Below are 15,217 nucleotides of genomic sequence, written 5' to 3' on the forward strand. Positions count from 1 at the left end.
CACAATCCATACTGAAATAAATGAATAACAAGTGCACAGTTTTCAATCTATTTTGCACTTCTGCTGTCCAGAAGCTTGTTGAAGGTTGAACTGAATTTAATCCAGTTGGGTCTCTTTTAAACACACAGCTGTAATTTATTCAGACTGATAACAAAAGCTTAATATAACAGCATAAGAAAACTAAGATTGGGCTCAATCCTTGTAATGAGAGGACATCAGTGTATGGGTACATATGCTGGCCGCAGTGTCCCATTTACGCAGTGAGCTATTTACGGACTGTGATTTACAGTTCCTATTTACTGGTTGCAGCTTGGGGAACACTATGACATAAGGCTATGCACAACTCCACCCTCTGTGGGTGCAGAATTTTTAAAACCTTCAAAATCAGAAATTATATATACGTAATGCAAAATCACTGCAGCGATTAATCATCCGGATTTGCAGTGGGATGGCCGCGGTACACAGTGACCCTAAAGCAGACTTTACCAGGAATGGACGGTTAACCATGATAGACTTCATCATCAGTGCCACTCCGGCTGCTTATGGCCGTCATTATATAAAACTAATTATTTCTTAACCACATAGTTGTGTTTTTCCTGGCATATACACACCAGTAGACGACTAAAAACCCCACTCAAGCAAATACACAGTTCTTAACCGCTCATTAAGTACAAGTTATATATTTTTTCTATAAAAAAAGTTTACCTTTTCTTGAAGCTTCAAAACTGTCATAAATGTTAATCCTTTGGATGTCGTATGTCAGAGTTGTGTTTGGCAGTAGAGTTCTGTTTCTGTTGATTGTGTTTAAAGCAAATTTGAAGGCCAGTTCTTCTGCTCCTGATGGGCCACTTTCGATAGATTCAAAGATTCCACCTGGATGAGGAACAGACAGAATGTTACCATTGGGTTATGAATTCCTACTATGTGATTAGCATTTATACAAAGTGACTCATTTCATAATTATTATTCATAATTTCCATTTAATATCTGGCATCAGAAAACTGTAAATCTGTCAAATTAATGACCACTTTCATATCTACAGTCATGCCATCTCAGACCTCAGATTTCACCATACAGAATCCCCCCCCACACACACACACACACACACACACACATATCCTGAAGGGACTGTTCGGCTTACTGATTGTTAACACCTGTGTTGCATTATCGGTCACATACTTAAACCCTTGGGACAAACCATATAGCCAAATCAAAATTTTCCTCCCTGATTTCGGATGCTGTACTCCATGACCGTTAGCTTGATTTCTCAGTTTACGATTTTGCATTTTTCCCAATTTTCCTATTAGAAATAATGGAAACTCAGATGATTCGTTCCACAACCCAAAAATATTCATATAAAAATGATTAATACAAAATATAAAGTAAAAAATCCATAAAACAAATTAACCTGCACTTTACATTTGAAAAGAATCATGGATGGTGTTAGGGAGACGAGAAAGAGGAGAAAAGGATGGTTATTTTGTAGGAAGGCTTTCATTAAAACTAACGGAATCACTGCTGATCAGTGCCATCATCTGTTGGCTCACTAGAATCTTTTTCTTGTTGTGCAACTTTAACAAGGAACCTACCCAATGACAGCCGCCTTGCCTCATTTTCGATTTTGCGGAAATATGGACATTGCATTGTTGTTAAACAGATTCATCGCTCGTACTGCTACACCCTTATTCAGGTGGTGCTTTTCTACAAAATTTTGAAAACGAGTGAGGCACGCAGACCAAGACCGAGCATGGGAGATGATTTCCCACAATCCCACAGCGAGAGAGAAGGAAGAACCATCGGCTCAGTTGTGATCACGTGACGCGCGGCAGACAAAGCTTATACGTAATATTTGTATTGCAAGACCTCGCTCGTTTGTCAAGTTAAAATTTATTTTAAATTTTTGCTCATCTTGCAAAATACTTGCCAACTAAGTTACTAGCAATCAGAGATTTGACTGTATATTACTTGTTTATTTTACAGCATAACAATGAAAGATTCAGACTATTTACATACCAATACTGCCGCAAAAGATTATCTGAAAATGCTATAGAAATTAATTTGCATTATACATGGCAATTCTTTCACATTTTTTTATGATAACTATATGCTCTAAAGAAAGTGCGGCTTCATATTAAGCATATTGTAGTGAAATGAAAGTTACATTAATCATTTTGGTCATGAAACCCAATCAAAATATAGTAAAGAATATGGGAATCCAGTGAACGACAACCACAAGAAGACAATTGGCAACTATGACTGTGGAAATTTTACCCTGATTAACATTCTTCCCAAGGGGGAAGCCTATTTGCATGTTGTGATGAGCTTGAAGGAACTGATAACTTAGTTAAATTGGATGAACTATAATTGGAAGCCTGGGCATTTGCAACCCTCATTCATACTTAATAGATGTTCACATAAATGCCTTTCCCCTTACATTAATGGTAAATTATGTGAAAATATAAAGTAAATTACGCTCCTTAGACATGATACTGATGCATCATTTTGCCTTTACTGATAATGCATTGAACGACTGGAGGGCAACATGACCATTTATGCGTGTTGCATGGATGAGTTTCCTATAGTTTTATCTGACAATCATTATTTCATTTTACTTTTTTGCTTCCTGCTTTTCTTTGGTGAGGTGATGGAGTCTCTTTTTTAAAGCGATGATGTTATATTTGCCATTGGTGTGCGTATATTGGAGTGCTTATTATCGCGTATACAATCGTACTCTTCTTCAAGATGAACACACACGTATGCACAGCTGTGAGAGAAGCTTTGCATCTGAGCACAGCCACTTATCTCGTGCCCCTAGAGCATTTTGGGGGCGGGGAGAGGGAGGTTAAAGGCCTCGATCAAGGGGCTAATAAAGATGTGAGTCTTCTGCTGAAGCCAGACCCAAACTAGCGACCGTCCCATCATGGGAGCTGGGTGCTCACCACCCACCCAACATGCATCCGCACACACTATGGGCAAGCGGTGGGGCTGGTTGAACCTTTCGAAGGAGCCAGGGTGACGCGTGGTGTCTCTGTAGAAGTACTGCCCTGAGAGCCACTGTGCCATAACCACATAGGAGGAATTCAGTAATATGTGTGCAAATCTATGTGAGGTTCCATGAGTCTGCAGGCAGAGTTTCAGAATGTTCCACCCAAAGTAATGAGCTTCACACTACTGTGCTGAGTAACATGCTGCCATTTTGACCACTAAGTCCTACTCACCTAAAAGTCAATCAAGTCCACAAAAGCTAAAGGAGATGCCCCGAAAATAAAGTTTAATAGTAATAATAATAATAATAATTGCCTTGTACTACAACCATACAGTACTCACAACAACAATTTTAAGCTTCACAGAAGATTTCTTCATAGAGTCACATTTTAATCTCAACGTACAAAAGCATTCAGGGCTACGTTCAACTGCTGCCTTTAATGAATAGAACAAATCCTGTGATTCTGTGTTCGTGGAGGTAGAAATGTTCCCATAGTGATCATCAGAGGGATCCCGGTGGGTGGCCCTTGGTCTTCCTGTCATACCCAGCTGATTGCAGTGTATAGCTGACACTCGGTCCTGCCTCCTTCAATACATCACAGCTGGCATCACGCAATCGATACAAAATTCAGTAACGGTTAATTATTAATCAAACAGGTACACGCTCCTCAATCGATGCTCTTGTGTAAGTGGGCACCGCAGCGTTTACCCAGATTCACCATGCTCTTTATGATTGTAACTCAAGGCAGACTGGCTGCTGATCACGCCAATCTGTCAGCGTGATCGATATCGTAATTCTCTGTAGGCTAGTTTTCTAACTGGAAGCCTTGAAGTGCACTGCTTCTATTCCTGTGTTTCCACATTGCTGAATTTGATGTGGTCACTGCAAATGTATCAATAGTCATAGCTAGTCCTCTACAAAAGAAGGAAAAAATTGCATTTTATCTCATAAATGTCATTACTTCTGTTTCAGGTTTTAGCTTCTCTTGTAGTAAAATTAAAACAATATTAAAATCTAAAAGAAATTGGAAGAGATGTTATTTTTGCACCTTTGGTGATGCTGTTCTCTTGAATCATCGCAATAAATATTAAGTCATTACATTAAGAAACAGTGTGACTATATTTATGGGTGGGAAAGGCTATGCTCCAGCAAACAGAACAATTGCTTTGATTGATATCATTTCAGTCGATAATTCTGATGTTGTTAGTAGGTTAACATGATTTTGTTTTTCTGTCACAACAGCTGCCATGCCAACCTGAGGGAGTTTAACCTATGCTGATCAGGGAACTCGAACTTCTAAATTAGAGTTGGAAAAAAGAAAAATACTTGAAAAAGTATTCATATTCATGTGCCCTCATAAAGCAGGTTCACCCGATGAACAGTATTACCAATGCTGTTTATTTAAAGTATAAGAAAAGTAAGTTGTATGGTGGCTAAGGACCTGAAATTGTAAAGAAAAGGGCATAAGCAACACAAGGGCCTTTCTGTCCTACAGATGAGCAGGGAACCTAAAAAACAGTAAAAAGTCTACCTGCACACTTAAACAATAAGTAATTTGGCCTACGGGTTTTTTAATAACTTAATACCATTTCTTTATGATTGAATATGTGAAACTATAGTTTTCATATAGGCTAGTGATTCTACAGATGTTACAAAGACTGTATAAAGGTTAATCATAACCATAAGATTGTCACAAGTAACACACAAATCCTTTATATACATAAACAAAATAGAGTACTGTGCAAGTGTCTTAGGCATTCAATGAAAACAATGTGTAAACGATAATCATGTTGGTGCAAAACTATAATTTTCTGTCTTTCAAAGTCCATTAACTTATCCATTTAAAAACCTCTCCAAAAGTCTCCCCAGTATTTGCAGTAATAATCCAATATACATATATGTTTGTTGACTCAACCAGCATACCACGTTTGGTTAATTAATACCTCATCGAATTCTTTAACTACTTAAGTTAATTGATTAAGTGAGCTAATAGTGAAATGTGAGAAATGACTGGGGTGCCCCTGATGAGACGTTTGGGGACAAGCTGTTCACCTCGCCTTCCAACAAGATATCAACTTATTGGGAAAGAGGAAATTCCAGTTTTTTTCTTAATTTTTTTTCTTTTTTTTGTTACTGTTTATTTTCATATGTTCTACTTTTCTCCAAGGAGATATACAGTTATTATCCAGATAAACAACTTTAAACATTTTCTTTGACTGCCATTATATAATAATGCAAATAAAGTAATGAAGCATCATCTGTCTCAATATTCTTTTTAAGATAATCAAAAATCAATCAGGTTTCATTTTGACATTGTTCCTGACATTTTGACATTGTTTCAATTATTTATCTGAACAATAAAAATGTCTTTATTGTTGACAGATTGATGTCCACCAGCATCAGAACACCAACGTATCGTAACATTCATGCACAACATATTCTGTCTTTATTAAAACCAAAGAGCTAAATAACAGCTATGTCTTAGACATCATTTTGGTTTCACAAGAGACGAGATATGATGTGAGACATAAGAAAATGTTCATTGTCAAAATAGGGCTTCAATCATATATCGGATCATAAAGCAGCTGCAAATTGTTATTGTTGTTGTTGTTGTTGCTGTTAATAATAATGAGGATGATGATAATAATAATTAACAATACTCTGCAGCAGTCAAAAATGTACAAATTGCTACAGATAGGTATTTGATTATTTTAAAACGCTAAACTCATATTCCATGTTCCTGTGAATATGGAATTTTCCACCCCTTTACTCCTACAGTACATGTGCGCCATTTGGTGTAGGATTCTTATAGGCTTCTCACTAAAGCCTGTGATGTATATGACAGGCGTATCTTTATCGCTGTTTCCTCTGTTCTTCCATTTAACTTCGTAATGTACTCCAGCACGATGCCTCTCGCAACTAGAGGCAAATCTTAATTTATTTGTTAGTTTATAGAGCCAATTCTCTTTTTTTATGAAAACGTTTAAAATTACTTTGTCGGCAGCGGTTTCATATCATCTGTGTGCTGAAATGCTGGTAAAAATTTCTTATGTACAGCAGTGATTCAATCTATTCCCTCCTTCACCTAGTTTACATTTTGGCCATAGATACATAATGTAATAGTTTTACAATATTCATATATTGTACCTATTTTTAGTGATTTATTGTTACAAATCTTTGCACATGACTTTAAATAATTCAGATGAACTAAAATCTGACTGACACTAATATCTACGAAGTATGCTGATAATGTAGCATTAAACACAGCTTAAAATGAAAAAGCTTAACATTCAGTGCTTAGTAGTTTTTCTGTCTATAAGTTCCATTCGCCAAAATGAATTTCATTTGAAATTCCAGTCCATTTTTCCACTGATTGACTCTCCTAAACTTATCTCGGTGTTCTGTTTGGGTTGTAAAAAATAAATTCAATAAATAGTGGCCTTTGCTCTTAATTAAAGTTAATTTCCCTAGATAAGGCTTGCTCACATGACATGAAGGTGAAACAAAGAGAACATGAGGTGCCAGCATTTTCCACTGTGTTGCTGCTATTTCCTTCAATACACAAAGCCCTGCTATCGAGCAGCTGGCCTGTATCCCTGATCAAAATTCAGCTCTGACCTTTCCGACAGGTGGAAATCCCATAGATTTACTACACTGCATTATATCAGCTAATGCTACAGCAAATTACCATTCCCTTATAAAGTGTTCTCTTTGCCCTGTTAAGAGTGGCTACAGGTGCGTTATAAGCGGACACCTATGACCAGTGAAAGTGAACACGTCTTACCGCATATATTTGGCTCTAGTATGGCTGCACTATATGAGATTGTCTTTTGACAGAACCCATACAGGTCAACACTAAACATCAGTTCACATAACACAAATCTGATTTTATAGCCAAGCAACTTTACATTCAGACACAAACTGTCAACAGCATCTTTGCTGTTTTCAGTTAACAAGTTGCTTTGACTATATGTAACAATTTTGTGGTTCAGGATCAGAATAATCTATCACATTTGGGGCTGAGGGTTAAACCTTAAACAGTAATCTCTAGCCAGATGACTAAGCTATTGAGGGCAACACGCTCTTTGTGTAAATTAATTAAAGTGTAATGTCTATATTATGATTAGGAGTACAGGGTTTACTGTTTCCAAACAACCCCTGGGTTTCTTTAATTAATAAATTCACTTTAATGCCCATTAGCAACCTCTTCATGTGTAACATTGATCGAGTCCGTTTTTTTTTTAGGTTTTTGGATCGCTAAATAACCCAAAGCTGAGAAGAGAGTTGCTTGCATTCTCTTATTTATTTATCTCAGTGTCTTCCTTGAGTATGACAGACTGTACCCTGTACATCACCTTTAGCATTGTCACAGCCCAGAAACAAAGGCAGCTTTAACAAGTAAGAAAACTAAACTGGAGGTTCATCACTTGTTGTCAACTACACTGACTGTTACTGTCAATAAAACAAACACCTACTGTCATCTGCATCAATATCCATAGGCAACAAGACAACCACCCACTGTCAATAAAACAAACACTAGCACCAAATACCTCCTGTCAGCTCACCAACACCTGCTGTCAAGCTGATATCAAAAGACTGGCACTTACTGTATGCCAGAGTACAGTGCCCACTTAACACTGCATGTGGTGTTTCTGATAGAGAGGTTAAGCAAAAGTATGGAGACTATCTGCACCTTCAAAATGTCACAAGCTGAACTGTAAATGTCTTCATCTGTGAGTATAAACAACTCCTATGTGAGAACGGTGGAGTTTAGCTCCAATTGGAGATCACTTTCCAGGGGAATTCAACCAGGTGACATTATCTCTTTGTAGCAATTTGCCCATTCAGCTAATCAGAGCATGTGAGTCTAAGTTAAACAGCAGTGCTGTGATCCAACAATATGGCTGGAACAAACCTTCATTGCCAGTTATTGTATAAAGCGTGAGTTCTGTTTTCTCTCACATTATCAGTCACAGTACCCTGACCAATTTTGTCTTCTAATGCTAAAATGTCTGTCTTTAGCTTTTGTCAAATGCACTGTTTATGTTAAATTCTTCTCAACTCAGATAAAGTTCCCAAATAAAGATCCTGTTTTGTACTTCCATTCCCATGTCATTTGGTTTTTTTCATCGTCCTGCCGGGGGCAATTCTTACACAGTCGTCTATTATCTCTTAACAGCCATGAAGTATTTTCAATGCTTGGGCCATTTTATTGAGAATTCACTTTCTGCCGAATTGTTCCCAGGACCCTGGCTTGTTAATTTATGGAAAGGGAATGATGATACCGTACACCATGTGAAGATATAAAACATTTTTTTGGAAAGTATGGTGTACATGCTGTAGAATAAGTATTACATTATTCCACATTATTATACTGTGGGAAGTCTGGTTAAGCCTACAGAGTGAAAAGAATAACTGTGAAAAAGGTTTGTCTATAGTATATTGAAGGATTGCGATATGAATAGCATATTTCATTACGAAAATTATGTAATTTAAAAAGGAATTTTGCCAAATGTCTATATTAAATTTATCTTATGTATAAATAAGGGAAAACAGACATCCAGAAAACAGACACACAGACACACCTGTGATGGGTATGTGTGTGCAGCCACTACACAGAAAATGAAGATATACTGCTGGAGAAGCTTGCATCCATCTTATGTGCAACTGTCGCTGCTTAAACATGATGCGCTCTCATTGGCTGGCCTGCCTCAGTGAACAGACCATCCACATCTGGGTTCGGTAACAAATGGGACTCCACCATAGCCGCAAGGTCACAGACAGGTGGGCTCCATGGCAACTGCGGAACCTTCATCAAACAGGTTGTCACGGTTTCAGAATGTTCTTTTGGGAACATTTAAAGGAATAGAGGGCTGTGGTTGCTATACTGAACTTCTCGAATTGAAGACTCCCCTTATGCTTAAGGCATCACTCACAAGAGGAAACCGTTACTAATTCTATCCAAGAAAATAATAATATTTTGTCCCACTCGCACATTTATTTACAAAAGCTGCAACTCTTTGCTCATTGCTTTGGTCAAATAGGCTTGTTTTTTACACAGTGTTAAAAGACGAACAGAGATCTCTGTGGACATTACTGTGGCTTCCATAATAAAGCAAATGTTTATAAAAGCCCCATGAAGATGCTGCTCCAGGAAAGGACCATAGACGGCTGCTTCAGACTTCACACAAAAGCTGTTTGTCTTATGCAGGGTCATGGGGGTCCGGAACCTATCCTGAAAGTTACAGGGGTAAGGTAGGGAATAACCCAGGATGGGGCACCAACCCATTGTAGGGCACACTCACAGACACAAACGCACAGTATGGCAGCTGATATTCACCTTGAAATGATGTTGAACTGTGAGGGGAAACCGGAGTACTAAAGAATAACACGGTGGAGAGCATGCAAGCTCCACATACGGAGCAAGGTCAGAGACCATAGTCCCAAGCATGGCAACAGTGTGAACCACCGCACCAACACACTGCCCCACACCAAATCGGAAAGGTCAAAATTAGTCTACTAATAAGAGGGTAATAAAGGTTCTAATTCTCATAAAAGTGTGACAAATTTCCCATATACTTTTCGTAAAAACACAATTAGTGCACAGTAATGCTGTAAAGCTGTTTGTGAGGCATGACCGATTTATGTGACTTTTGATGCCACCCGACCCTCTGTGGCTGCAGTGCCCTTTGCGCTGCGCATCATTTTTTGGCGAGTGGGCTTACTGCATATTCTTCAAGCTCCAACCTGGTGGAATCAGGTTAGATATTTATCACAAATAAGCCTTTGAAAGAACCTTTGCTGTCGGCAGCTCTCCCGCTCGGCTGAATCCTCCTCCCTGGAGATTCTGGATCTGCCGCATCCTTCATGTTTGGTACCCGAGTGGCCTGCATAAGAGGACAGCCTGCGGCCCATTGCTCTGGCTCGGTGTTCAGTAACTGAGCAATTGTGATCGTGAGGGAGGGAATAATCCTCTGGCAGGGTGCCGTACATGTCCAGTCGCGGCATTATTTGGGATTACGCAGCATGGGGCCGCTTTCTCCTCCGGAAGAAGGCCGTGTATCAGTAGGTGTAAGCCTTCGCATCCATTGCGGCCCAGTTAATGCCTTAAATGGCATTTTAAATGACATTAGCTGAAGCGGAGTCCAGCACCGCGGGGCTACTGGCAGGCAGGGGGGGTCAGGTAATGACCAGCAAACCCAGTTCAGCCTTCTATCGCCACACAATTCATACACAGCGTCTCACGACACCCCGTCCATCGCAAAGGTGCAGCAACTATGCTCCTAGGCCAGATAAAAAACCAAGAGAAGAAGCTGTTCGATTTGCCGTGACGGTGGGCCGGGGAGGGGAGGTATGGTTCTGGGGAATACAAGAATGTCTTGTCCTTGGCTTTCTCTACACTCCCCCCCCCAGACACACACAAGAAAAGAAGCCATCTGCTCTGACTTCAGGATCTGCTGCACCCCCCATGGGAGGGGTAAAACGCTTTCTACCCAGGGAAGGACCTCCCACTGATCATGACAACTCAATGAATGGTGACAGTGGTGCATCTCCAAATCTGCGGCATCAGTTCAGCCATCCATCACAGCTCTGTGAGAAAACACAACACTGCCCTACTTTTCAGGGTAAGAGATGGCGCTCGCCACCTAATTATCCATTCTTCGAATTAGCCAAATTGTTATTCATGCACTTGTATCCTACTCACAGTATTACAGTGAACCAGGTTGCCTCACAGCTGGAGCAACACATAGGTATCACTTCAAATCACATAGGGCTGTTTATAGAGAAGGCGACTGTGTGACCGCGCTGTCCTCTCCTCTCCGCAGAGCAGCTATCTTTTATGAAAGCCTGACTTGGCAGCTTGTGAAGGGCACCCTGGTGTTCCTGCAGATTTCCATGGTAATGCACCTTCTACCAGATGCAGCTGTGTCTCCTGGGATGGATATCCCCCCCCACCCCCACCCCCCATTTACACATAGTTCTTTTTCAATAAAAACAAAAATGATCTGTTTCTGCAATTCCGACTGTATAGTCAAGAAGTAGAAATGACGAGAATGAATTATTTCATATATATATATATATATATATATATATATATATATATATATATATATATATACACACACATATATTTATATGTGTATGTATATATATATATATATGTATACACACACACACATGTAATTGCCATTTCTGATTTACATGCCGCATGCCAGGGTCCTTTATTGGAACTGGAAATTCCTGGGTTTGGTCCCATAATCCATTTTTTGGTTTTGTCTTATAGTCCCACTCTCCAGGTCACCATTTTCTGGTTCCAGTTCACACCAATCATCCGTAACCTGAGTCCTCTTCCAGGGCACCTTTTTCCACAGCCACCTGTCCAGTCAGCAGCCCCAAGTCACGACAGTTTCCCATTTCCTGTGGCTTTTCTGGCCAAAAGACTCAGGGGTTGTGGGGCAGAAAGCCTCCTAATGTGGGTGGGACAGTCCTGTTCAGGGTGCTTCAAATCCTGGAACAATGAAACACGTTTTGAGCTCCTCGACTGCAATTCTAACCGAAACTTATTTAGTTAAAGAATATTTTCTGGGGGAAAGAAATCCATAAGCCAATCCGCACAGAAGGGCTGTATGTTAATGTAACATTTTGCAGCAATGATCATTTCATCTTCTAGCTGCGCAACTATGACTTGCTGCTGCGCAGTCCTGACTGACACTGCGCAGATGTTCTGCACGTTAAGGGTGCTAATTTGCTGGAAAACAGTGGAACGGCAGCCGCTCATTAGGCACGGCGCTCTCTGTGGGCGTGTGATCAGCATCGACAGTCGCGCTGGCAGACTCCTTCTCACCTCCACACTACTCTGCTACACTTTCTGCTTCCCTCTGGAGGAAAGGCACAACTGTCTGGGGACAGGCGGATCCTAAATCGAGACAAAATGGACTTTGTATTTTAATATATGTAAATACGAAGATCAAATCCAAATTCATTCATTCTTTCATTAAAAAGATAGGTCAGTTTCCGCCAGAATCCAGTGTATTCCCTCAAGTTCTAGTACCAAAGAACACCTTTGTGAGACTGGGATATTCTGGAACCAGCAGGTAGACAGGTGACAAATATGCTCATTCAGCTGGTGCAGAGACCCTGATATCCGACTCGCCCTTTGCGTTACCTTTTGTTTCTTTTGTTTTGCATTTGTCTTCCATTGTGTTGACATTGAAACCACTGTCTTCCATTTTTCCCCTCCCCACTCATCTGCACTCCCGCCCCCTGACCTTCTTCCCAAACCTGCCTCACGCGCCTGTTTGCCATCCAGCCCAGAGCGAGTCTTCCGCCGTTCCCCGGCACCATTGCTACCTCAGTTTAGCGTGATGTGACACAGCACTCCAAGCTGTTCTACTGGGGAAAAAAAACGTGAAATTCTTCTGAAACACTGTGAAAACCTGAGGGGCTCTCCTCCATCAGTGGAGAAGGCACCCAGCAGCATGCCAGCCACACACATAGCAGACAAACCCAGCGCCCCCGAGAAACAAATACCACACATTAAGATGGAGCGAAGCCCCCTCATGCACCCAGGCCTGGCTGAGGTAGCTCTGTTTCAAGGCTGATGGCTGCATCGGTTGCATCCAAGACCAGGCTCAGATTGTAAACATCCAGCCTCTAATCTATGACGCACTCAAAGCCCATGTTTCTGTCATACAGCAGCATGCCCACTCATGCAAAACAGTGGCACTATATTATCTACAGCAATTCACCACGCAGCCTGCGAAGGAGGCCTGCATTGTTAGGGTAAATAAACAGCAATGGCCTGTGCACACACGCAGAGAGATGTTTCTGCATCCTGACCACACGCTGCATGTGTCCGTGCGGATATACGAGATTCCTCTTTGAAAGCCTGCCATAAGCCGGCAAACGAGCACATGAACTTGAAACATCTGGCAGCCAAATAAACACTATTAAAGTTTTATTAAACTTACTGCGCTTATGTAGCAAAGGGCACACCTCGTACCATTATAAAGTCCAGTTATGATGTAAAGCTGATCTCTCTGCATTTTGTCATTCAGAGAAGGGAGGACTATTGCCATAATTCAGCGCACCTGCACCTTATGTAGCTGGATATATATTCAATGCAGTTTAATTCTTTTATATATAGCGCCTACCACAACAGAGTCGCCCCAAGGCACATTGCATGGGTGTGTTGTGATAAATGACAACATCAGTAAGACAGAATAAAACAAAAACAGGCAAAGGGAGGAGGACTCTGTAAACTGTGGTCAAGAATGGTCTGGTTTCTTTGTCTCTAACCCTATCACACCTACCCAGACTGTGCTGCTCTCTCTCTTTTCTGTGCCTGTGCATTTGTTTTCTTTATTAATGTTTTAACTGTATATTGATGACCTGTGAGGGGCTGTAGCTGACAGCCTTTTTTCCTGTAGACAATGGCTCACTTGCGGTCCTCTTTTCCGCAAATGATCTCCTTCTGCACTTTGAAAAGGACACATATACCCAAGTGCCACCAGGGAGTGTGGGGGTGGGGGCAGGCCCACGAATCATAACAGAGCAATGACATACGTTTCTGCCCGCGCCGCACCGCAGTGAGGCGGCAGACTAACAGGAAATGGGACCTTCTTCAGAGCAGGAATTGCCTGCAGGACATGTTGGCTCAAGATCTATTTTCAAACAAATGGGTATTTGGGAAAAGGGCTGAGGAAAGTCAAGCCTGGTCACCGACTGCATGGGCTGTTTCAAAGGATCCCATATGCTGAGCGTGCCCAGAACCCATGATCTCTGCCTCTTCCTCTTTTGACTTGTGATGAGTCAGTTCCTTTTGCTGAGATCACAAGTATGGTATCCAAGGGCCAAAACCACCTGGCAGTAGCACTATCATCTGTCAAATGCCAGCCCACTGACAACCACACATCCCGTTCTTACAGAAAGTCAGACTGTGCCAGGTTTTTTTCTTCTTTCTTGTAGGTGCATTGTCCCTGACCATAGAAGAATAACTTAATTTAAAAAGGACATTTTTTCACTATAAAGAATGAAAAAAGAAGAAAAGGGAGATGCCTGACTTCCCAAAATGCATTGGGAGTATTGGAAACAGACACAGATTATTGACGAGGTGAAAAAAAAATACAAAGTTCAAAGTTCGCATGACAGCTCTGACCTTATGTTTTGCTTGACATATGTCAAGTCAGTCTCTAGTTATTTTTACTAGAACAAAACAGTATTATTAGCCTCGCTTGATGTCAGCATCCTTTATGTGATTGCCGTGGTATTCATTTTGGATGGCGTCCAGTTCTCTAAGAGACGCAGATTCACACATTTATGGCAAGAGTGTGGTATGTTTGCTTGAATAATCTGGGGAGCTGGCCTTGTGGGACCTGACTCTCTAATGTTGCATAAATCTAAAACCCTTGTCATGCTATGTAACTATGCTGTAGGTCGTATTCAAATAAAGCAAATGTCTCACAATGAAATTTTTATGAGCAGCAGATTAGAAAACTGGATTTAGATTCAGAAGGATGAATTAATATTTCAGTATGGAACTATTTTTTTTTCCAAAACTAAAAACCCAGGGCAAAGGAGTCAGTTATATGAAGATTTGGGGTAGGATTGAACCAGGAGATGCATTTTTTTCCAGTATTAGATAGAAACAGCTTCTGTCAGAGTGCATTGTATCATTTTGGTGTGAAAACAATGCAATTTCCAATAATAAAATTTGTCTCCTTTTGTTTCATTGAGCGCGAGAGAAGCTCGATATGCTTCACTGACTTTCACTAACTGGCTAGTAAATAAAAGCTATTTATTTTTTTGCAAATAAGGACACACATCAACAGAGATGAACCTCTCATCTGCAACTACCCCCCCCCAACCCCGCTGCCACCTTCACAAACAGACACAGAGGTATCTTTTCCAAGTCACAATGGGTCCATGATGCAACTCTCATGCAAACTAGTCATCACCTAACACTGAATTGAACAAAAATAGTGCAAGAAGATAAGGTCTCAATCTATTGTGTTGCAAATGTTAAAAGATTGAATTATACAAGTGAGACAGAGAGAAACAGACGCATATAATAATATCACCAAAAAAAGAGAGAAAAAAACAGAATGGGTTTCACAAAGACATTAATTCTCGGTAATGTGATATTCAAACACCAGAGGCTTCATCTCTCAATCTTCTGCTTTTTGAAAGTGATTACACTCTCCATAATCTGTGTGGTGCCCTGCAAAGCAA

At 40.5% G+C, this 15,217-nt stretch overlaps 1 protein-coding gene across 1 annotated transcript in view; it reads right to left on the reverse strand.

Moving 5' to 3' along the window:
* grik2 (glutamate receptor, ionotropic, kainate 2) overlaps positions 1–15,217 on the reverse strand; it is a 142,101-nt gene that overhangs the window by 97,117 nt on the left and 29,767 nt on the right. The window contains 1 exon segment of the mRNA XM_049027148.1: positions 706–873. Within this exon segment, the coding sequence (XP_048883105.1) occupies positions 706–873 (168 nt within the window).

This window comes from Brienomyrus brachyistius, chromosome 9, assembly GCF_023856365.1.
Source record: "Brienomyrus brachyistius isolate T26 chromosome 9, BBRACH_0.4, whole genome shotgun sequence".
In the NCBI taxonomy this organism is placed as follows: Eukaryota; Metazoa; Chordata; class Actinopteri; order Osteoglossiformes; family Mormyridae; genus Brienomyrus; species Brienomyrus brachyistius.